An 18,433-nucleotide genomic window follows, 5' to 3' on the forward strand; every position below is an offset into this window, starting at 1 on the left:
GGGTTATCAATGTGGAGTCCCAGTTGGAGGAGTTTCACTCTATTTTCCCTAAGGATCTTCTAGATACAGTTCCTCCGATGCGTGATATCCAGCACGTAATTGACCTCATTCCTCGAGCATCCTTGCCAAATCTTCCCCATCATAAGCTCAACCCAAACAAGCACACTGAACTGAAACGTCAAATTGACGAACTCCTCACTTGAGGGTATATTCGTGAGAGTTTGAGTCCCTATGCTGTATCCGCACTCCTCACTCCCAAGAAAGATGGCTCTTGGAGGATATGCGTCAATAGCCGTGCTATTAATAAAATCACGGTTAAGTATCATTTTCCCATTCCTAGGCTGGACGACTTTTTGGACTATATGTCTGGTGCTATAATTTTTTCCAAGATCGACCTAAAGAGTGGATACCACCAGATTCGGATTCGTCCTGGGGATGAATGGAAAACTGCCTTTAAGACCAAAGATGGACTCTACGAATAGTTAGTGATGCTGTTCGGGTTAACAAATGCTCCTAGTACTTTCATGAGGGTGATGATACAGATCTTTCGACCTTTCTTGAATAAATTTGTCGTTGTATATTTTGATGACATCCTCATCTATAGTCAAACTCAAGAGCTCCATCTCTCACACTTAAGGCATGTTTGTGATGTCCTTAGGAATGAAAGCTTCTTTGCAAACCCCAAGAAGTGAGCCTTTCTGACCGATCACGTCACCTTCTTAGGGTTTATAGTGTCTTCTAAGGGTGTCTCCGCTAATCCGGAAAAAGTAAGCGCGATAGTCGATTGGCCTAAGCCCAAGACCTTAGCGGAAGTACGTAGTTTTCATGGCTTGGCTACTTTCTATCGTCGCTTCATTAGAAATTTTAGTTCGATAATGTCTCCCATTATATATTGCATGAAGAAAGAAGACTTTATCTAGACTAAGTCGGCATCCCAAGCTTTTAATGAAATTAAGAAAAGGATGACCGAAATGCCTGTCTTGCGTCTCCCTAATTTCACTAAAGTATTCGAGGTCGCATATGATGCCTCTGGCGTTGGCATAGGTGGCGTGTTAAGCCAAGAAGGTCACCCTGTCGCGTTCTTTAGCGAAAAATTAAGCGACGGTAGGTTACGTTATTCCACCTATGATAAGGAATTCTATGTGGTAGTTCAAACTTTGCGACATTGGCGACACTATTTGCTATCGCAAGAATTTGTATTGTACTCTGACCATGAGGCTTTAAAGTATCTCAACTCCCAAAAGAAATTGAATCATCGGCACGGCCGTTGGATTGAGTTTCTTCAAGCCTATACTTTTGTCCTGAAACATAAAGCCAGAGTTGAAAATAAGGCTACTAATGCGCTCAGTCGACGGATCTTCCTCCTATCCGTGATGAGTACTGAAGTAATTAGTTTTGAAAGGATCATGGAACAATATACCACCTATCCCGATTTTAGTGATGTATACCTGACCCTACGAGATGGAGTAGAGAGAGAACAAGATGATTTCTTTTTACAAGACGATTACCTCTTTCGCTCCGACCGATTCTGTATTCCCCGAACCTCATTGAGAGATTTTGTAGTATGGGAAATACACGCTGGAGGACTGTCTGGGCATTTCAGGAGAGACAAAACCATCGAGTTGGTGGAGAGACGTTTCTTCTGGCCGAGTCTCAAGAGAAACGTGGCCAAAATTGTCGGTCAGTGTCGCACATGTCAACTAGCCAAACAACGTAAACAGAACACTGGTCTTTACATTCCACTACCCGTTCCTGATTGTCCTTGGCAAGATATTAGTATGGATTTCATGTTAGGGCTTCCATATATCTCCACCAAACACGATTCCATTTTTGTAGTGGTGGACCGATTCTCTAAGATGGCTCATTTTCTCCCCTGTTCTAAGATTTCTGATGCTTCTAGGATTGCGAAACTCTATTTTGACGAAGTCGTTAGACTCCATGGCCTCCCAAAATCTATTATGTCCGATAGGGATGTTAAATTCATGAGCTACTTTTGGAAAACCCTTTGGCACATGATGGGCACCAAATTAAAATTTTCCTCTGTCTATCATCCCGAAACTGATGGTCAGACAGAAGTTGTCAACCGAAGTCTAGGGAATCTTTTAAGATGTCTGGTAGGTAAGCATGCTAGGACTTGGGATCTCATTTTACCAACCACCGAGTTTGCATACAATAGTTCGGTCAATAGGATCTTAGGCATGAGTCCCTTCGAAGTGGTGAATGGATATAAACCTAGGCAACCCATAGACTTGATTCCCATGTCTCATCAACATAGAGTCTTTGAGTCTGTACAATCATTTGCTTCACACCTGCATTCATTGCATCAGAAAATCAGCAAACGTATTCACTCTAATAATTTAAAATATAAATCCCTTGCTGATTTGCACATACGTTATAAAGAATTGAATGTAGGCGATTATGTCACGGTAAGAATTAAACCTGAACGACTTCCTTCGGAAACGTTCAAAAAGTTGCAATCTCGTAGTGCGGGACCGTTCAAAGTCATAAAGAAAATCAGTTCGAATGCTTATGTTGTAGATCTTCCTGAAGACTATGGAATTAGTGCGATATTTAATATTGAAGATTTAGTCCCATACAAGAAGTCAACATTCATTCCTTCTGACCCTTTTGTTGATACACCCGCCTTTATTGATCACCTTGACCCATCACCTGCTATTGAGCCTCCACCTCCAAAGTTTCATGCATGCAGAGAACACATAGAACATATATTAGATAAGCAAGGTTATATCTATCAGGAGAGGAAGTTACCAACGTTACCTTGTTCAGTGGAAAGGTCGACCGGAATCGGATGTGACGTGGATTTCGAGGGTCGAGTTGCAGTGCCTTAACCCTGACCTTCTGGAACAGTACGACAGCCGGCCAGACCTGCACTCGACGGGGTCGAGTTCTTCCCACCCGGAAGGAGTTGATGGGGACATCGGAGCTGATTATGTCCCCGCTTGGTCCACCATTTTATTTTGGGCTTGTTCGCATTTTAGAGTTTATTTGTGTATTTCGGGTTCATTGGAAATTATTTTGTGTAGAAGAGGTTTTATTTTAATTGTTCTTATTTGGGCTCTATTTATAGGGAACTTTTATGTTGATTAGGGTTAATGAAAAATTAAGAAATCCTTTTTCCCCCCACATTTTCTTCTTCTCTCTCCTCTCTTTTCTTCTCCCTCCTCTCCTCTTTCTGCCGATCTCCCACTCTTCTTCTCCTCATGTTCTCCTTTCCTCTTCTTCTGTTTCCCATTGCAACACCACAACAGACACCCGAGTTGGACCCTCGCCGCAGCCGATTTCCCTGTGCTTGGTGCGGCATCAATTTCATATACAGATAAGGTTGAAATTGGATTGAATACTAGTATATCCATATCTATATTTATTTTATTCGGTAAATACAATTACAAATATTAATTGAATGCAAAAATTTATATCTATATTTATTTTAAACAGATATTGATATCAACCAGATATCGAAAGAATGGATAAAAATTTAGATATAAGTCGGATAATTAAAAGTTAGATAATTAAACTTTATAATCGTGGAATTAAAGATATTGCCATACGAATGATAAATCAAATTAATAGAATATTAATATGGTTATATATATATATATATAGATATTTAAAAGTTCATAAGTGTTATATAAAATTAAATAAGATTATAAATAGAATATGGATAGACAACTATTCAATCCGATTCATATTCATATCTATTTTTTTTTTAAGAATATGGATATGAATACAGATATTAACTGGATGCTTAAATTTTTATTAGATTTGGATACAAAAATAGTTCTAGATGGATCTATTTTCAACCCTATATGCAGGATTCTAGTAAAAGAAGCTGAATGAATGCATATCAGGAGATCTGCACCGGCAGAATTACAACAAAGCAAAACTGCACGAGTTGCTGCGATAGTAATTTCACAGACCAAGGAAAACCCAAGTACACTGGGTCTGTGGCCATGTCATTGTTCTAATACTAAATAGGTTCCCCAATAAAAGAAAAAAGAAAAAGGTAAACATGCGCTGCATAGATATCAAAAGCCCACAAAAAAGTAGTAATTTGTGGGAACTTCTCATTTTAGAAAGCCAAATGTTGATACTTAATCAAAACTATGTGCCTAAAAATGTTATTAGCATTTAACAGAATCGCTGTATCACTTTTCAAACACAGTGGTTTCTTCAACATGCTAAAGTTCTTCAAATCCTTCTTCATCCCCCTCTTCTTCCATCCTTTCAAAGTGCATCCACCAGCTCTCCATCTATGATAACAGGAAAGAGAAATGCAAGGAAATATTCACGTCAGCTCAGTGCTTGCACTTAACAAATGAATATCTAAATTCATTTGAGCTAAAATCCCACATCAACATAGCGAACGAGCTTTTGCTAGAGGAAGGCACCCTCGGTATCAACTCATGATTATAAACATTGATACGCACATAAAGCAATCAAATTTAAAGGCAACCTACATATACCAGTTTAATAGGGTTACAAGATCAGTATTTTCAAAAAGCTTCTTTTTCAAAAAAAAAAAAGAAAAAGAATTATTCACACTAAATACACTGCAATGCTGGTGCTAGCCTGCATTTACAGGGTGTTTGGAAACCTCATTTCTGCCACCCAAGAGTCGAAACTATCCAATCATATCTCATAAGTTAATGGGCGACTTTCCGGCATAGTTAAAAGGAGACAGGATAAGAGAAAAAGCCTCAACAGGGGATAGAAACAGTCTCTCCGACTGATACCCCTATCAAATCGGGATACCATAGATCACCAATCATTGCTTTATGATAAAATTTGATCTTGTTAAGGTTCTAGACTACGATCACCAAGAAAGTAATTAAGGACTCCATCTTAGGAAAACATGAGGATGAATAAGCATACACGTAAGCTTTCATTTATTTGCTAGCTTCAGGTAGATTAATTAGTCTATGAATGGAAAACCTTCTGGGCATCCTTGTTATCCAATTGCTGGATCATCCCGCACACTTGCCAGCACTCCCTCTAATAGTTCTGGGTTAAAATATTATTTAAGCTAATAAAAAATGAAATGGAATAGAACAATAAGAGCTTAGATTCATCCAAGTTTGATCACCTGAGAATCAGATAGCCGCAACTGTTCTGCAATGAAAAGGACATTCTTGTAAGCTCCTGATGGAGGTTCCAAGAGCATGTTTTTTGCAATTTCACCATAGTCAAATGCATCAGCTCTGAAACCATGACTTATAAAAAGTTTTTCCATATACTTCTGCGCTGCAGGCTGCCATAAGAAAAGAAGAAAAATGCCAAGCAACTATCACAAGTGAAACTGAATGGTAGAAGAAAAGAGAGAGAGATTGACAGTAGAATAATGAATCAACCATGTCTCCAATTTCAGTCCCCAGAAAACAGAGGGGCAATTCTCCAATTAAAAAGCTTCCTTTCATGGCTAAATTGCTGATGGCAAACAAAATGTCATTCAAGCCTGTTGAAGTCAACAGCGGTAGCCCCTGCAAGGAACATAAATGCTGGTATTTACCCTCGTAAGCATCTTAGCATAGTAATTGTTAAAGCAGGTCAGGGCTATCTAGACTATATCGGGGACCTCTTTGACACCAGAAGAAGCTGCAAATTGGTAGCTTAAGGAACTCAATCAACCATCAATCATTATTTCAACTGGGACAAGAAATGTACAACTTGTTGATTGCTCTAAAACAAGAACTAGGAAACTGGAATAAACATGCAAGGTGGTGATAAAGTGTCAAGTTAAACAATTTACATGGCTGTAATGATCTTGTTAAGAAATAGTTGTATTGTAAATTCCATGTTTCACCTGAAGCACCCATAAACTTGGTTTGTCACCTTTAAAGCCTTTCTCACACAAAATTGCCTGTAAATCAGAAGACTCCAGAGGAACATGGACTAGCATGCAGTTTCTTGAAATTTTAGCTCCAGCACCTATTATATCCAAGGAAAAAAGGGCATGAGGCACGTCATAAGTCCAAAATTTATGACATCATGCATGCATATGAGCTAGAATTTATATGAGAAGGAACACAAGGTAATGGCGAAGAGAATATTCTGAGTTGGCATTGCATCAGTTCAATCATAACCATGACCAATTAGCTCTTATGAAAAAAAGGGAAAAGCGGGCAAAAAAATAGCATGATCCCTAATGCACTGATTTGAGATAGATTGACCATACATTCCTATCAAATGTCATGCTCTTCATAACAGGGTTTACCAAGTCCCTGCTGCAACCTCTTTTAAAGCTGTCTCCCACTCCTTTTAAGGCTTTCCTCCTTCTTCTCTATCAAGATCATGGATTCCTTCATTAAAAAAACAACTTGTGTGATCTCTATTGCCACTTTGTCAAGGCTTCACCACTTCCAGTTATAAATGTATTCAAACTTCTTGATCCAAATTAAACCATCTTAATCTATTTTCCACCATTTATGTTTTCCTAAATTCTTTCAATATGATTTTTTTGAGAGATACAGTAACCAGCTTATTGATAAAGACTGAAAAATTGTACTAGGATAAGATCAAAACTGAAGCAGCTCAATATATGGAAAGATTGTTCTATAATCCTCTAAAAAAACTATTAGCAAAATTATTGGCTTACACATATATATATGATCAATCAGATATGTTTAACATCACATAATCTATGGAGATTTAGATATAGGACAATTGTGACATAGAGGTTAGTTTCCCATAGATGTTTATTAAGTAACCTCCAAAAGGCCCCTTCCACCTCCATTTCATGTTTAACTTGTTAATACTGTAAGCTAAGCAAACCAAAACACCTAGTATCTTCAGTGACATATAATTATCACCACTCTCATAGGTACAGATTGCATGAAGATTTTCATAACATTGTTGCTGGATACATAGGTAAAGATTCCTAAAGGAAAAGACAGCCCAATCTTAACCTACCCCCACCCCCCTCGTACAATGCATGTATGTTCACATAGTATGATCATGAAATAGGGGGCTTACGCATCAAGGATACAGCAATAGAAGCAATAGCAAAATCAAGCCATTGCCTTTGACATGGGCAAATGAGATAATAAGGAGGTGGTCATCTTTGTCTGAATTACAAGACCTTCCACACAAGGGATTTACACAATTTGGTAATTGTACGGTCCCCCCCTCATGAAAAACCCAAGCTAATCTTTTCTTATATTGGATCAGTCACATGAGCCTCTAGGTTTAGCATTCCCTATAAAATGTTGATAGGGCTCTCACCAATGTCTCGACCTTCTTTTTTTGTGTATTCTTGCAAGTGATCCTCATTCTACTCAGTCACTCAATGAGCCACCTATGTTAGCCAACTAGATCCCCTATGTTAGCCAACTAGATCTCCTCCCATCCCCTATTTGAACAGTACTCCATTAGCTGAACCAACAAGACCAGGGGATACAATCTGCATGTGCAAGTGGCTAATCAGGTGATAACAATCTTAAGAAGTGAAAAGATAATAACAAGATAGGGACATTGTTTTCAGTTGCTGAGACACAGCAGTTTGTCATTAACTGAGATTTGCTTGGGATAAATTTTCTTGGCCATTAAAAAATGAAATATCCAAAAAAAAATGGGTACAAGATAAATACATTAACTGAGATTTGCTTGGCATTCGAGAGATGAGGGAAATTTATGTCTAACAGTTGCTGGAGAAAAGAGGGTTCAAGTAGATAGGAAGTGGTGAAGAATGGTAGCAGCTTTCTTAATGACATAGATGTTGAGCATCATGCTCCAATAAGTTCCAGTCAACTCTAGCACTTTGGTCAGATGGGAGGTGGGCAGTCTTCATTTTCCCATGCTCAATAGCTGGCCATGAGAGCTATAGGATAGGATCTTAGCTTGGCCAAGAAGGGTTTTAGTCAAGGTCTGCAAAACTAGTACCAAGAAGCACACCGATATGTTACTAGTTCGGAATGGTACAATCGGTATGGTAGGGTACGATATGTACCCCGAACTAAGACTTCTCACTCCTAACAAAGGTACAGCCTGAAACAGTGTGATATAGGTTAATATCGGGCAGCATGGGCAGTTCCTCTCTATTAGAATTAATACAAACCAATTCAGCTAATATACCAGACCAAACCTCGACAACATGCTGGCACTTTATTGGTATGGTATGATACGATCACTACAGAGTGATACAGGTCGGTACAGTAGACCTTGGTTTCAGCCTTCCAACCGGAATAAGATCTAACAATCAAAACAAGCAAAACCATTATGGAGGAAAGATGGATGAGGTGGATGGTGTTTATAGCCATTATAGAAAACAATGGATCCACCATAGTCCAGGAGGGGGGTTTTGAAGGGGAGGGAACATGAAGATTAAATGGGGGGAGGGTACATGTTGAAGGCTTGCTATGGCATTTCAATGTGCAAGGATGAGGGTGATTAGGGGAAGGAGCAGATGGAGAATTTAATCATCGAATATTGATATCAACATTTAAAATGGATAGTTGTCCAATTTTTGCTATTATAACTAATTTCTCAAAGATCTTTCTATATGTATCCTTGTTAAAGTAAATTTTGGATATTTCTCTAAATCTATTGTAACAACCCAGGACCTCACCCAAAAATGGCTAGCTAGAAAGTATTATTTGGGTTCCTTAGTTCTATATAAGTACCCAAGATTTTCTTGGTGAATTTCCGATGTGGGGCTAAACACACGCCCGCACGGATCCTTACATACTCCCCCCGTTTAAGCTCTGACGTCCTCATCAAACCAAGGGTTCAAATCCATTTCATTTTGTCCGAGATAAATCAATGATATCTTTGCTCATTTCAATATTGTTCCTTATTTAGATGATTTGCCATCAAAGCTTTAAAAGCTAGACTTTACCATTATCAATCTTTTCCCTCGTGATCACCAAAATATCCAACACCAACTTGATTGGGTGATTATGCAAGTTATGCATAGATAAAGAGAAATTTCATCGAGTTATTTTCGCATCTTTTAGATGTTCACAAGTTTATTAAAGATAATTTTTCATACTCCTCAACATTTTCTCTTTTTTTCTCAAGGATCCCTCTTTGAACTAAAAATAGAAGACATTTCTTACAATGTACATCATGTTATAAAGGCATAATGCAAACCAATTCCAAGATTCATTTAGTAAGTACACAATAATATTAAAGCTTGGTTTTATGTGCTAGCTCAGCTTCTTTTCATTTTTTGAGGTTAGCAGCGCAAAAATAATTTTAGTTACGCAGTCAAACTTTGTACTTAAGGTTCTTAAATCAAGAACGTGACATTGAGCTTTTGGGATTAGGAATATCCATATGTCAAGTTAGGACTACATTTGCTATTTGCTTAACCAAGGAAACCTACAATAAACTAGAAAAAAGAAAATAGGACGGGGGAAGCAATTCCAAAATGTCAATTTAACTCCCTCAGTTTGTCATAATTATCTAGAAAGTCAAACTTTCAATTCATGGGTAAAGAGCACTCACCACTCTCACAATGGCTCGCAATCTCTAGAAATTAAAATAGAATTTTCCCCTAGTATGACAAAAGATGGTTTCTATAGTTCTAGTATTCAACGAAATCATGAAGTTAAATAACAAAGCAAGCAAAAGAAAAGTATGAGACTCCTTCCAGGGTGAGTAGCAGAGAAATTTCACAATTATGAAAATTTTATTTGAGAGAGCTCACTTACCTTTAAGCCTTTGAGATGCTACCTTGAAGACACTTTCTGGAGAGACATCATATATAATGGATGGCTGAGGCCAACTCAGCCTATATGGGCGGGTGTCCATACCATCTGTCAACAAAACAATCTATGTAGTATAAGAGAACCTTAATCCAACAGTGATAACAAGGAATGCTTACAAATTTTAAATTATCAAATACCTGCCTCACTTTGTCCATACTGCTCGCCAAACTAAGCAATTTGTCATCAAGGAATTTTGTTGCTAACCTATAGTGACATGGAGATAGTGTAGTTGTTAAAACTGGAGGTTGTTCCTCCATATCCCAATGACCACTGATAGGGGAAAGAAGGCAGCAGGCATATGGATCAACGAAAAGAGGATCTGTTGTTCAGAATATCAAACCAATACCAATATATGAATGAATTGACCAATCATATCAACCAATTTTTCTAGAGTAACCATTCCCAACTATTAATGGCAAACTATGAGAATTGTTTGAAAATAACTAGAATCCTACTGATAAAATGGAAACTGAAAGAAAGAGAAGAAATCTACATGAAATATGAATATGTAGCCTAAAAATTTACAAAATCATTAGCTGTTTTTGCTCAAAATAGGATAATTTATGCCTCTCACTTACTATGTTCAGTTCTACAAATTGTGGGTGAATGATACTTCCAAGGATTAAAAAAAAAACAAAACATCGTTGTCAATCCGCATTCATTAGTACAATCATATCAAGCTTACATTATTTCTGACTCAAAACTCACAACAATAAAAATATTAACATGTACGCATGAGTGCAATAAAAAAACTTCGAGATTCACATCAATATGAAATGGAAAACACACGCAAGTGCATAATTAAAAAAAAAGAAAAAAGCTTTCTTTTATCCAACTTCAACAGTCACATCAATTAAAAAAAAAGCAAGTATGAGAATACCACAATACCACAATCAAGAATCCATACATGCACAAAAATATAGAATAAAACAATAATCTCTTTTCCAAATTACTCAACAAAGTGAACTTGATTTTCTCAAGGGGTACCACAACTTTTTAATTCTCAGCATCTTTCAGGAGAAAACTAAAGCAAAAGACTCCCGCTTTTAAAGCTTGCTAAGATAGACCATACATAAAATTAAGCAAATTTCCCCCCATCCAAATAATATAAATTCTTCTCCATTAATTCGAGATTGGGCCTTTCTCTTCCAAGTATTCTGTCAAGATTATGGCGAAAACACACAAGTAGGCAAGGAATTAAGGAAAAAATTAAGGCTAAAAAAAGGTTTTGTCCCCTAATCTCACCCGATAGTTGAGAAGAGCATGCTTATTTTCTGCTCCTCCTAGAGGGATTTTCACCACAAAATGATCGTTTTACCTTCTATATTTGCTCTATATTTGCAAGGAATTGGGTAGTTTTACCTTCTATATTTGCTAGAAAGATCGTTTAAGGGAAGCATTCCTTCAAATAGGTTCGGTGCTTCTGGACCTCATTGTTCGAATAACATAAAACACCAGAAACAAGAAAGCACAGAAACTCAGAGCGATCTACACCTGGTCGAAGGGTCTCTTGGAATCGAAGGGACGCGGCCCTGAGAGCTGCTCGGAGGAGCAAATCGGGGTCCTCGCGGCCAAGCCTGGCAGCGATAGCAAGGGTCATTCGGCCGGCTTTCCCCCACTTCCTTCCCCGAGCGAAGCCGGCGGCCGGCAGAGAGGGGAAGATGGAGCGCTTCGCCACCGCGCCGCATCGCATCGGCGGGCGGATGAGGTTCTCGAGCCGAGCCATTTTCTCCGCCTCTCTGTGGCTATGATCTCCCGGACTCTCTTTGTGGAACTTGTGGACTTGGATCCGAATGGTTGTTTTCGGCGATTTAACGGTCGTTACAACAGTTTTGGGTTCCGTCCGCCATAAGTTGCGTTTTGCAGAAACGAGGAAATGCCGCCAAGGTTACTCCGCTCGTTTATCACCTATGACATTGTCTTATTATGCGTGAATAAAGATCCCCCAGTATGTCCGAAAACCTTGTGGACTCATCTGCTTCGCCTATGTATATATAATTTTGGCATATTTAGTTGACCAAATATGACTATTTCAGAGTAGATTATATTTGGTTGAACATCTTTTTTTTTCTGAAAAAGTTATGTAAAATATCTATTATACTCTTAATAAAGAAAGAGATTTTGGCTAAAAAGTAGTTTTGAAAAAAAAAGTATTACAATTTCCAATCAGTTTCTATGTTTCTTATTAATTTTCTTTTTTTTATAGAAATCTTATTTTCATAGGAATGCTATTTTCTTATCTCTTTTCTTTGAAAACTTCAATGAAACAAGAAGCAATTGACCATATTTTTCTCCTTCTTTTCCCGCGAACTAAACTAATCCTTTATTCTTTTTTGTTAACGAAGGCCCTTCTATCTACATGATTTCGAGGGATGCCGTCTGTCCATAGCTCCCCATCTATCTCTCTTCTTTCTTCTCCTTCCATAGTTCCCATCCCCAAGCGATCAACTGGCCACAATTTGAATACTAACGAACATCATGTTCTGAAAACTATTTATTAATATTGTTGGAGATATGCATTGGGTCATGTGCTATATATTAAAGGATATTATGAAAAACTATATATCGATAGTTTGATGCTACTAGAGATATATATTAGATCATTATTGCATCTATATCGAAGAAGCTTATGGTATATATAAAAAAATTGTTAAGGGTATATTGGCTTTACATAAATGATGCATCGCTGAACTCCAAGTTCCATATTTGCAAAGGCATGCAAAAATGAGAAAGAGACTCATCATCGTCCCTAGCAATTGGCAAGATTCGGAGGGGGAAAAAAAAAAAGGGATACGACAGAAGAGACTCTGAGGAGGATATGGTGGCTGCTGCAGACGGACGGATGGTGAAGGTCACGACGGAGAGAGTGGAAGATCAAAGAAGACAGAAGCTACAAATGGACTTGAAAAGAAAGAGACCGAGATCCTTTCACATATTTTCCCCCCCTTTTTCGAGGCATAACGTAGATGGAAGGAACTCCGTTGGTAGGGCTTCCATTCCTCTTGGTCTCTTTAATTTCAACTTCAAGACCTGTGCAGATCGGTACGTGGTGAAAGATAAAAGAAACTCTAGGCGATCTCTTCCGGTGCACTCAACCAAAGAACTTTTGTTCAAAATATTCATTATGTTAAGAGGATCGGAGTTCGAACTCAGAATCTCTGCTCTGATACCATATTAAAATTACCATTTATCCCAAAAACTAAGTAGTCGAGCTTCGACTTATAAATAAATTATCTTTACTTATTTTTAAAGCTTTACCTAGCGATCTTCACAATTCCGAGCCCAAACACATAGAATATGACAAATCTCCCATTTGCAGAGGCGCAGCTTTCTGAGCTCACCTAGTCCTGCCAATGGAAGACTTCGGACCAAGGGCGTGATGGTTGCACCTTGCCACCCTCAGACCGACAGGAAGAGCGATGTAGGACAATCTAGGGTTGGTTTCCCACACGCAAGCATGTCTGAAAATTGTCACGCCCCGGATCCGGATCCGTGACACGGCCGTGCTATTGCCGACTATCGCCCACATTAGCACGCAGCATCATACAGGGGTAACAGGTAGCCAAAAAGGATTCATCCTTATATATATATTAAAAGTTTGCAGTACAACCTTCAAGTTTGAAACCAAAAATACAGAACTTCTATGCTATTCAAATGTACAGAAGTATATAAGCTTCTCCAAAAATACGAAGCTCTGTAACAAAATAAAAACATATCTGATGGCGATCACTGGTGAGGATCTGAAAGAAAACGAAACATAAACAGATGTGAGCTACACGGCTCAGTAAGTAATCCTGCATAATCCTACCGGATCAACCAGTAGACTAAACATGTAAATCAGGGTTTTGAGAAGCTGACATGCATGTTTATCTAATAATCATCCTGGCATAATAAGTATGCAATTTAAACAAAGCAGTAGTGCAAATCACAAAATTTTCATATTATATGCATATGAAACCGTGCCCCCCGGCATGCCGTGGTCCTTTTACTCTCGGATGCTACTGCGAAGTCAGACTCGGCCACTGGCGGGGCCAGCTCAGTTACTATTCAGCCACTGGCGGGGCAAGCTCAGTTACTATTCAGCCACTGGCGGGGCAGGCCCAATTCCAATTCAGCCACTGGCGGGGCAGGCTCAGTTACTATTCAGCCACTGGCGGGGCAGCTCAGTTACTATTCAGCCATTGGCGGGGCAGCTCAGTTACTATTCAGCCACTGGCGGCTCAGTCATTCTCAGTAGCATCTTTGAGCCCATTATAGTGCCTCTGGGCTAGCTAAGACTTTATAAACTTACATGCATGATTATAATATCAGTATCATCATGTTGCATACATAGCCATAGCTTCTGGGATCATTAAAGTTACTTATGCATTGTAACATATCATGTATGAAACATATATACTTAAAATAAATGCTTAGGAAACATTAATAACATAACATGATCCATAACAGGATTAGGACAGGTTACTTACAGTGATTCGTTTTCTCCCAAGTTTCTTACGTCCTGGTGACGGATCCTGAGTCACCTAAAATCACATTATAATGAGCATATTATTTCCTTTTACTTGTTTGGATTCTACCCGAAATTTAGCCCAAGTCTAATGTGTTCATATTGGAGCCTTGATTGGGTCCATATAGTTTAATTGGCCTTCTAATTGGTCATTAGGCTTAATCCCAAGTTTAATTTGGGTTTAATTTTGGTTAAATTTATAGTCTGGCTTGTCCAGACTTAGCCCAATTTGATTGGGCTCGGGTTTAGTCAAATTTGGCTAAACCCTTTCCCCCTTTTTTTTTCTCTTTTTCTTTTTCTTTTTCTTTTTCTTTTTCTTTTTCTTTTTCTTTGGGCTTAACGGGTTGCGGGTTCGGATTCGGATCCGACCCGCGAACCCGTTATCAGGTTTTCTTCCCCCCTTCCAGAGGCTTCCGCCTCTTCATCTCCCGCTTTCCTCTCTCTCCTCTCTTTTCTCCTTCGTCTCCACCGAAACCCACGCCTCCGGCCGGTCCTCCGGCCCCCTCCTTCTCCTCCGGCCAGATCTGTGGCCTTCTCCCTCTCGGTCACTCCCTCTCCTTCTCTCTCTCTTTCTCTTTCTTTCTTCTTTGTTTTCGCCGAGACCCTAGCCTCCGGCCGAGCCCTCGGCTTTCTTCTTCTCCTCCGGCCGGATCTACGGCCTCCTCTCTCTCTCCTTTCCTCCCTTGCTCTCTCTTTCTTCTTTTTTTTTTTTCTTTATTTTCACCGAAACCCTGACTTCCGGCCCACCGAAACCCTCCTCTTCTTCCTTTTTCTTCCCTTGCAGGCGGCCGGGGAGACGAGGCTCCCCCCGATCTACCAACCGAGGTGGAGTTTCCCCCCCGGAGCGCCGGCGGAAGGGAAGGCCAGCCCTTCCTCCCTCCGAATTAATGCCGGAGAGGGGAAGGGCTCGGAGATGGGTCGGGATCCGGCTATAAACGAGAGCCTCCACCCGCTCCGTCCACGGCAAGGCATGGCCGGAGGGGATGAAGCCTCAAGGTCCGGTGAGTTCTTTTTTTTTTTTTTTTTTCTTTCTTCTTTTTCTTTTCTTCGGTCCTTCCTTCCGGCACCACCACCCCTTGCCGGAGAAGAGGTGGTGGTCCGGCCGGGGCTGGCGGCCCTGTGGCCGCCTCTGTTGTCGTCCCGGCCAGATATGGCGGCCTGGGTTGCCCCCCCCCCGAACCCCAAGGTACCCGCGGCCGAGGCCGCGGTGTCCGGTTCGTCAACAGGCCGAACCCGGTTGGGTTCGGTCCGGATGGTCGCGGCCTGTGAGTCCGGCCCGACCCAGGGATTGTGGGTTTTTCTCCCTCTCCTGTGCCGGCCTCCTCCCCTCTATGTCCCTGTTGACACAGAGGGGAAGAGCACCCCACAGAGGGGTTTCTCCATGCTTTATAATTTTATTAACAGGGAGTCTATACCTGGTTTTAGTCGGGTGTAGTCGGGCAGTGCTTCCTCCCTGGTAGTCCCCCCTTCTTCAGAGCTTCAGGGCTCCTTGGCCTTAGGTTCCAGGGCTTCGGCTCCCTCTCTCTTTCTCTCGTTCGGTGTTTAGGGGGGTCTGTGATTTGGGGTTGCCGGCAGAGGCTTAAATATTTGTTTAGAGGATGAAACCCCCCTCTGAGAGGTCCCATCCTCTCCTTTCCTCCATACTTCGGGACTGGCCGCCGCCCCCCCTTGTCTCCGGCGCGCCGGCATCGGCTGCCAGCAGGGGGTGCGGTAACCCCTCCCTGTCGGTCTTATCCCTTCGTTTTTTTTTTTTTATTCCTGATAATAATTATGCTGGCTACAGTGAAATTTGGGCCCAACCCTTAACTGGGCCTATTTCTTATTGGGCCTAGTAGGTTGTGGGCCCGGACATTACATCCTTCCCCCCTTAAATAAATTTCGTCCTCGAAATTAAACATACCTCGGTTCTCGAAGAGCTGAGGGTAGCGTTGTCGCATCTCTTCCTCCAATTCCCAGGTAGCTTCCCTTTCAGTGTGGTTGGTCCACTGGACTTTAACGTAGGGAATGGTGCGCCTTCGGAGAATTTGCTCTTTTCTGTCTATGATGCGCAGGGGAGCCTCCTCATAGGTTAAATCTTTATTTAATTGCAGAGGCTCATGTGGTACCACATGGCTGGGATCCGGAACGTACCTCCGTAACAAAGAGACGTGAAAGACGTTGTGTACGCCTGATAGCTCTGAAGGTAGGGCCAATTTGTAGGCAACTTTGCCTATTCTAGCAAGAACCTCAAATGGGCCAATGTAGCGAGGACTTAATTTGCCGTGTCTTCCGAATCGGGTAATACCCTTTGATGGTGAAATTTTTAGGAAGACAAAGTTCCCCTCCAAAAATTCCAAGGCCCTTCTTCCTCTGTCAGCCCATCTTTTCTGTCTATCCTGGGCAGCCTGAAGCCTTTGCTTAATTAGTAGTACCTTGTCTCTGGTGTGCTGGGCCAGTTCGGGGCCTAGCATTTTCCGCTCCCCGACATCATCCCAGTGTAAGGGGGATCGGCATCTTCTCCCATAGAGAGCTTCGTATGGGGCCATCTGGATACTGGAATGGTAGCTATTGTTATAAGCAAATTCCACCAGTGGTATGTGACTATCCCAGTTTCCACCTAGGTCCACAGTGCAAGCCCTCAGCATGTCTTCCAGAGTTTGGATTGTCCGCTCTGACTGGCCGTCAGTCTGGGGGTGGTATGCTGTACTGAGCCTCAGTCCGGTACCCATGGCCTTCTGAAAGCTTTCCCAGAATCTGGACACGAATCGGGGGTCACGATCAGAAATGATACTCACTGGTACTCCGTGCAGGCGTACAATCTCATCGATGTATAATTGGGCCAGCTTGTCTAAAGGAGTACCAATTCTGAATGGCAGAAAATGAGCTGATTTTGTAAGGCGATCAACAATCACCCACACTGCATCATTCTTTCTCACCGTTTTGGGGAGTCCTGTAACAAAATCCATCGTGATGTGCTCCCACTTCCATTCAGGAATTTCTATTGGTTCCAGCAACCCTGCTGGCCTCTGGTGCTCTGCTTTTACTAGCTGACAGGTCAAGCATCGGGCCACAAACTCAGCTATTTCTCTCTTCATCCCCTTCCACCAGTAATGTTCCCGAAGGTCCCGGTACATTTTAGTACTGCCTGGATGAATAGAGAAACGGGATTGGTGGGCTTCTTCCATGATTTCCCTTTTTAGGTCAACATTTGCCGGTACACACAGTCGGTGGCCAAACCTTAGAGTGCCATCTGGGTGCATTTGGAGTTCGGGTCGCAACCCTTTCTCCACTTCATCCTTGAGCTGGCAAATGTGCTCATCAGACTGCTGGGCAACCTTTATTCTATCGATCAAGGTTGGTTGTATACTCAAGGCGGCCAGCAAAATTTTTGTAGTTTGGGTAACCACCTCAACCTGTATTTTATCGAGATCCTTCTGAATCTGTGGTTGAGTGGTGAGTAAAGCGGCGGAGCTTATAACTGACTTTCTGCTTAGGGCATCCGCCACCACGTTGGCCTTTCCTGGGTGGTATTTAATACTCAGGTCATAATCCTTCAAGAGTTCCAACCACCTTCTTTGCCTCATATTCAATTCCTTCTGGGTGAATATATACTTCAGGCTCTTGTGGTCGGTGTACACATCACAGTGTTCGCCATACAAATAATGTCTCCAAAGTTTCAAGGCGAACACTACTGCGGCCAACTCTAGGTCATGTGTCGGGTAGTTCTGTTCATAGGGTTTCAGCTGTCTCGAGGCATAGGCTACCACCTTGCCATCTTGCATCAGCACACAGCCTAGCCCGTTCTTGGAAGCATCACTGTAGATGGTAAATTCTCCAGTTAAGGACGGTAATGTCAAAATTGGGGCAGAAACTAACCTTTGTTTAAGCTCCTGGAAGCTCCTCTCACACTTGCCGTCCCAGATAAACTTGGCCCGTTTCTTAGTCAACTGGGTCAAGGGGGTAGCTATTTTGGAGAACCCTTCCGCAAATCGCCGGTAATACCCGGCTAATCCCAAAAAGCTTCTTATTTCCTTGGCGTTGGTGGGACGAGGCCAATCCACCACCGCTTCTATCTTCTTGGGGTCCACTGACACTCCTTCCTTGGAGATTATATGGCCGAGGAACGCCACACTGTCCAGCCAGAACTCACATTTGTTCAGCTTGGCGTACAGCCTCTTCTCTCGAAGGATTTGTAGCACCACCCTCAAATGGTCTTCATGTT

The 18,433-nt window shown here is 41.4% G+C and overlaps 1 protein-coding gene across 5 annotated transcripts; it reads right to left on the reverse strand.

Moving 5' to 3' along the window:
• Positions 1 to 4,044: 4,044 nt before the first annotated feature.
• Positions 4,045 to 11,546, reverse strand: LOC103719716 (putative S-adenosyl-L-methionine-dependent methyltransferase MMAR_1595). Of its 5 annotated transcripts, none has more exons than XM_039118143.1 (8): positions 11,220 to 11,546; positions 9,863 to 10,044; positions 9,669 to 9,789; positions 5,822 to 5,946; positions 5,370 to 5,498; positions 5,105 to 5,269; positions 4,954 to 5,013; positions 4,045 to 4,271 (listed from the first exon to the last, which is right to left on the reverse strand). In XM_039118143.1, exons 1-8 carry the CDS (start codon positions 11,449 to 11,451, stop codon positions 4,200 to 4,202), a joined length of 1,086 nt encoding a protein of 361 aa, XP_038974071.1. In that variant the 5' UTR covers positions 11,452 to 11,546; the 3' UTR covers positions 4,045 to 4,199. The 5 variants fall into 5 exon arrangements, 4 of the variants coding, with proteins under 4 accessions (XP_038974071.1, XP_026665274.2, XP_008807308.2 ...); XM_026809473.2 differs by having other exon boundaries at positions 9,863 to 9,929; positions 11,220 to 11,527; XM_008809086.4 differs by lacking the exon at positions 4,954 to 5,013 and having other exon boundaries at positions 11,220 to 11,527.
• Positions 11,547 to 18,433: the final 6,887 nt, after the last annotated feature.

The sequence above is a fragment of the Phoenix dactylifera genome, unplaced genomic scaffold (assembly GCF_009389715.1).
Source record: "Phoenix dactylifera cultivar Barhee BC4 unplaced genomic scaffold, palm_55x_up_171113_PBpolish2nd_filt_p 000311F, whole genome shotgun sequence".
Taxonomy (NCBI): Eukaryota; Viridiplantae; Streptophyta; class Magnoliopsida; order Arecales; family Arecaceae; genus Phoenix; species Phoenix dactylifera.

Excerpts from the sequence above, each read along its gene's own strand:
- LOC103719716 (XM_039118143.1), bottom strand. The coding sequence starts at position 11,451 with ATGGCTCGGCTCGAGAACCTCATCCGCCCGCCGATGCGATGCGGCGCG. Across the intron at positions 5,014-5,104 it reads TGCGGCTATCTGATTCTCAG|AGGGAGTGCTGGCAAGTGTG; the intron begins GTGATCAAACTT and ends CAGAACTATTAG. Across the intron at positions 4,272-4,953 it reads ATAACAAGGATGCCCAGAAG|ATGGAGAGCTGGTGGATGCA; the intron begins GTTTTCCATTCA and ends CTGTTATCATAG.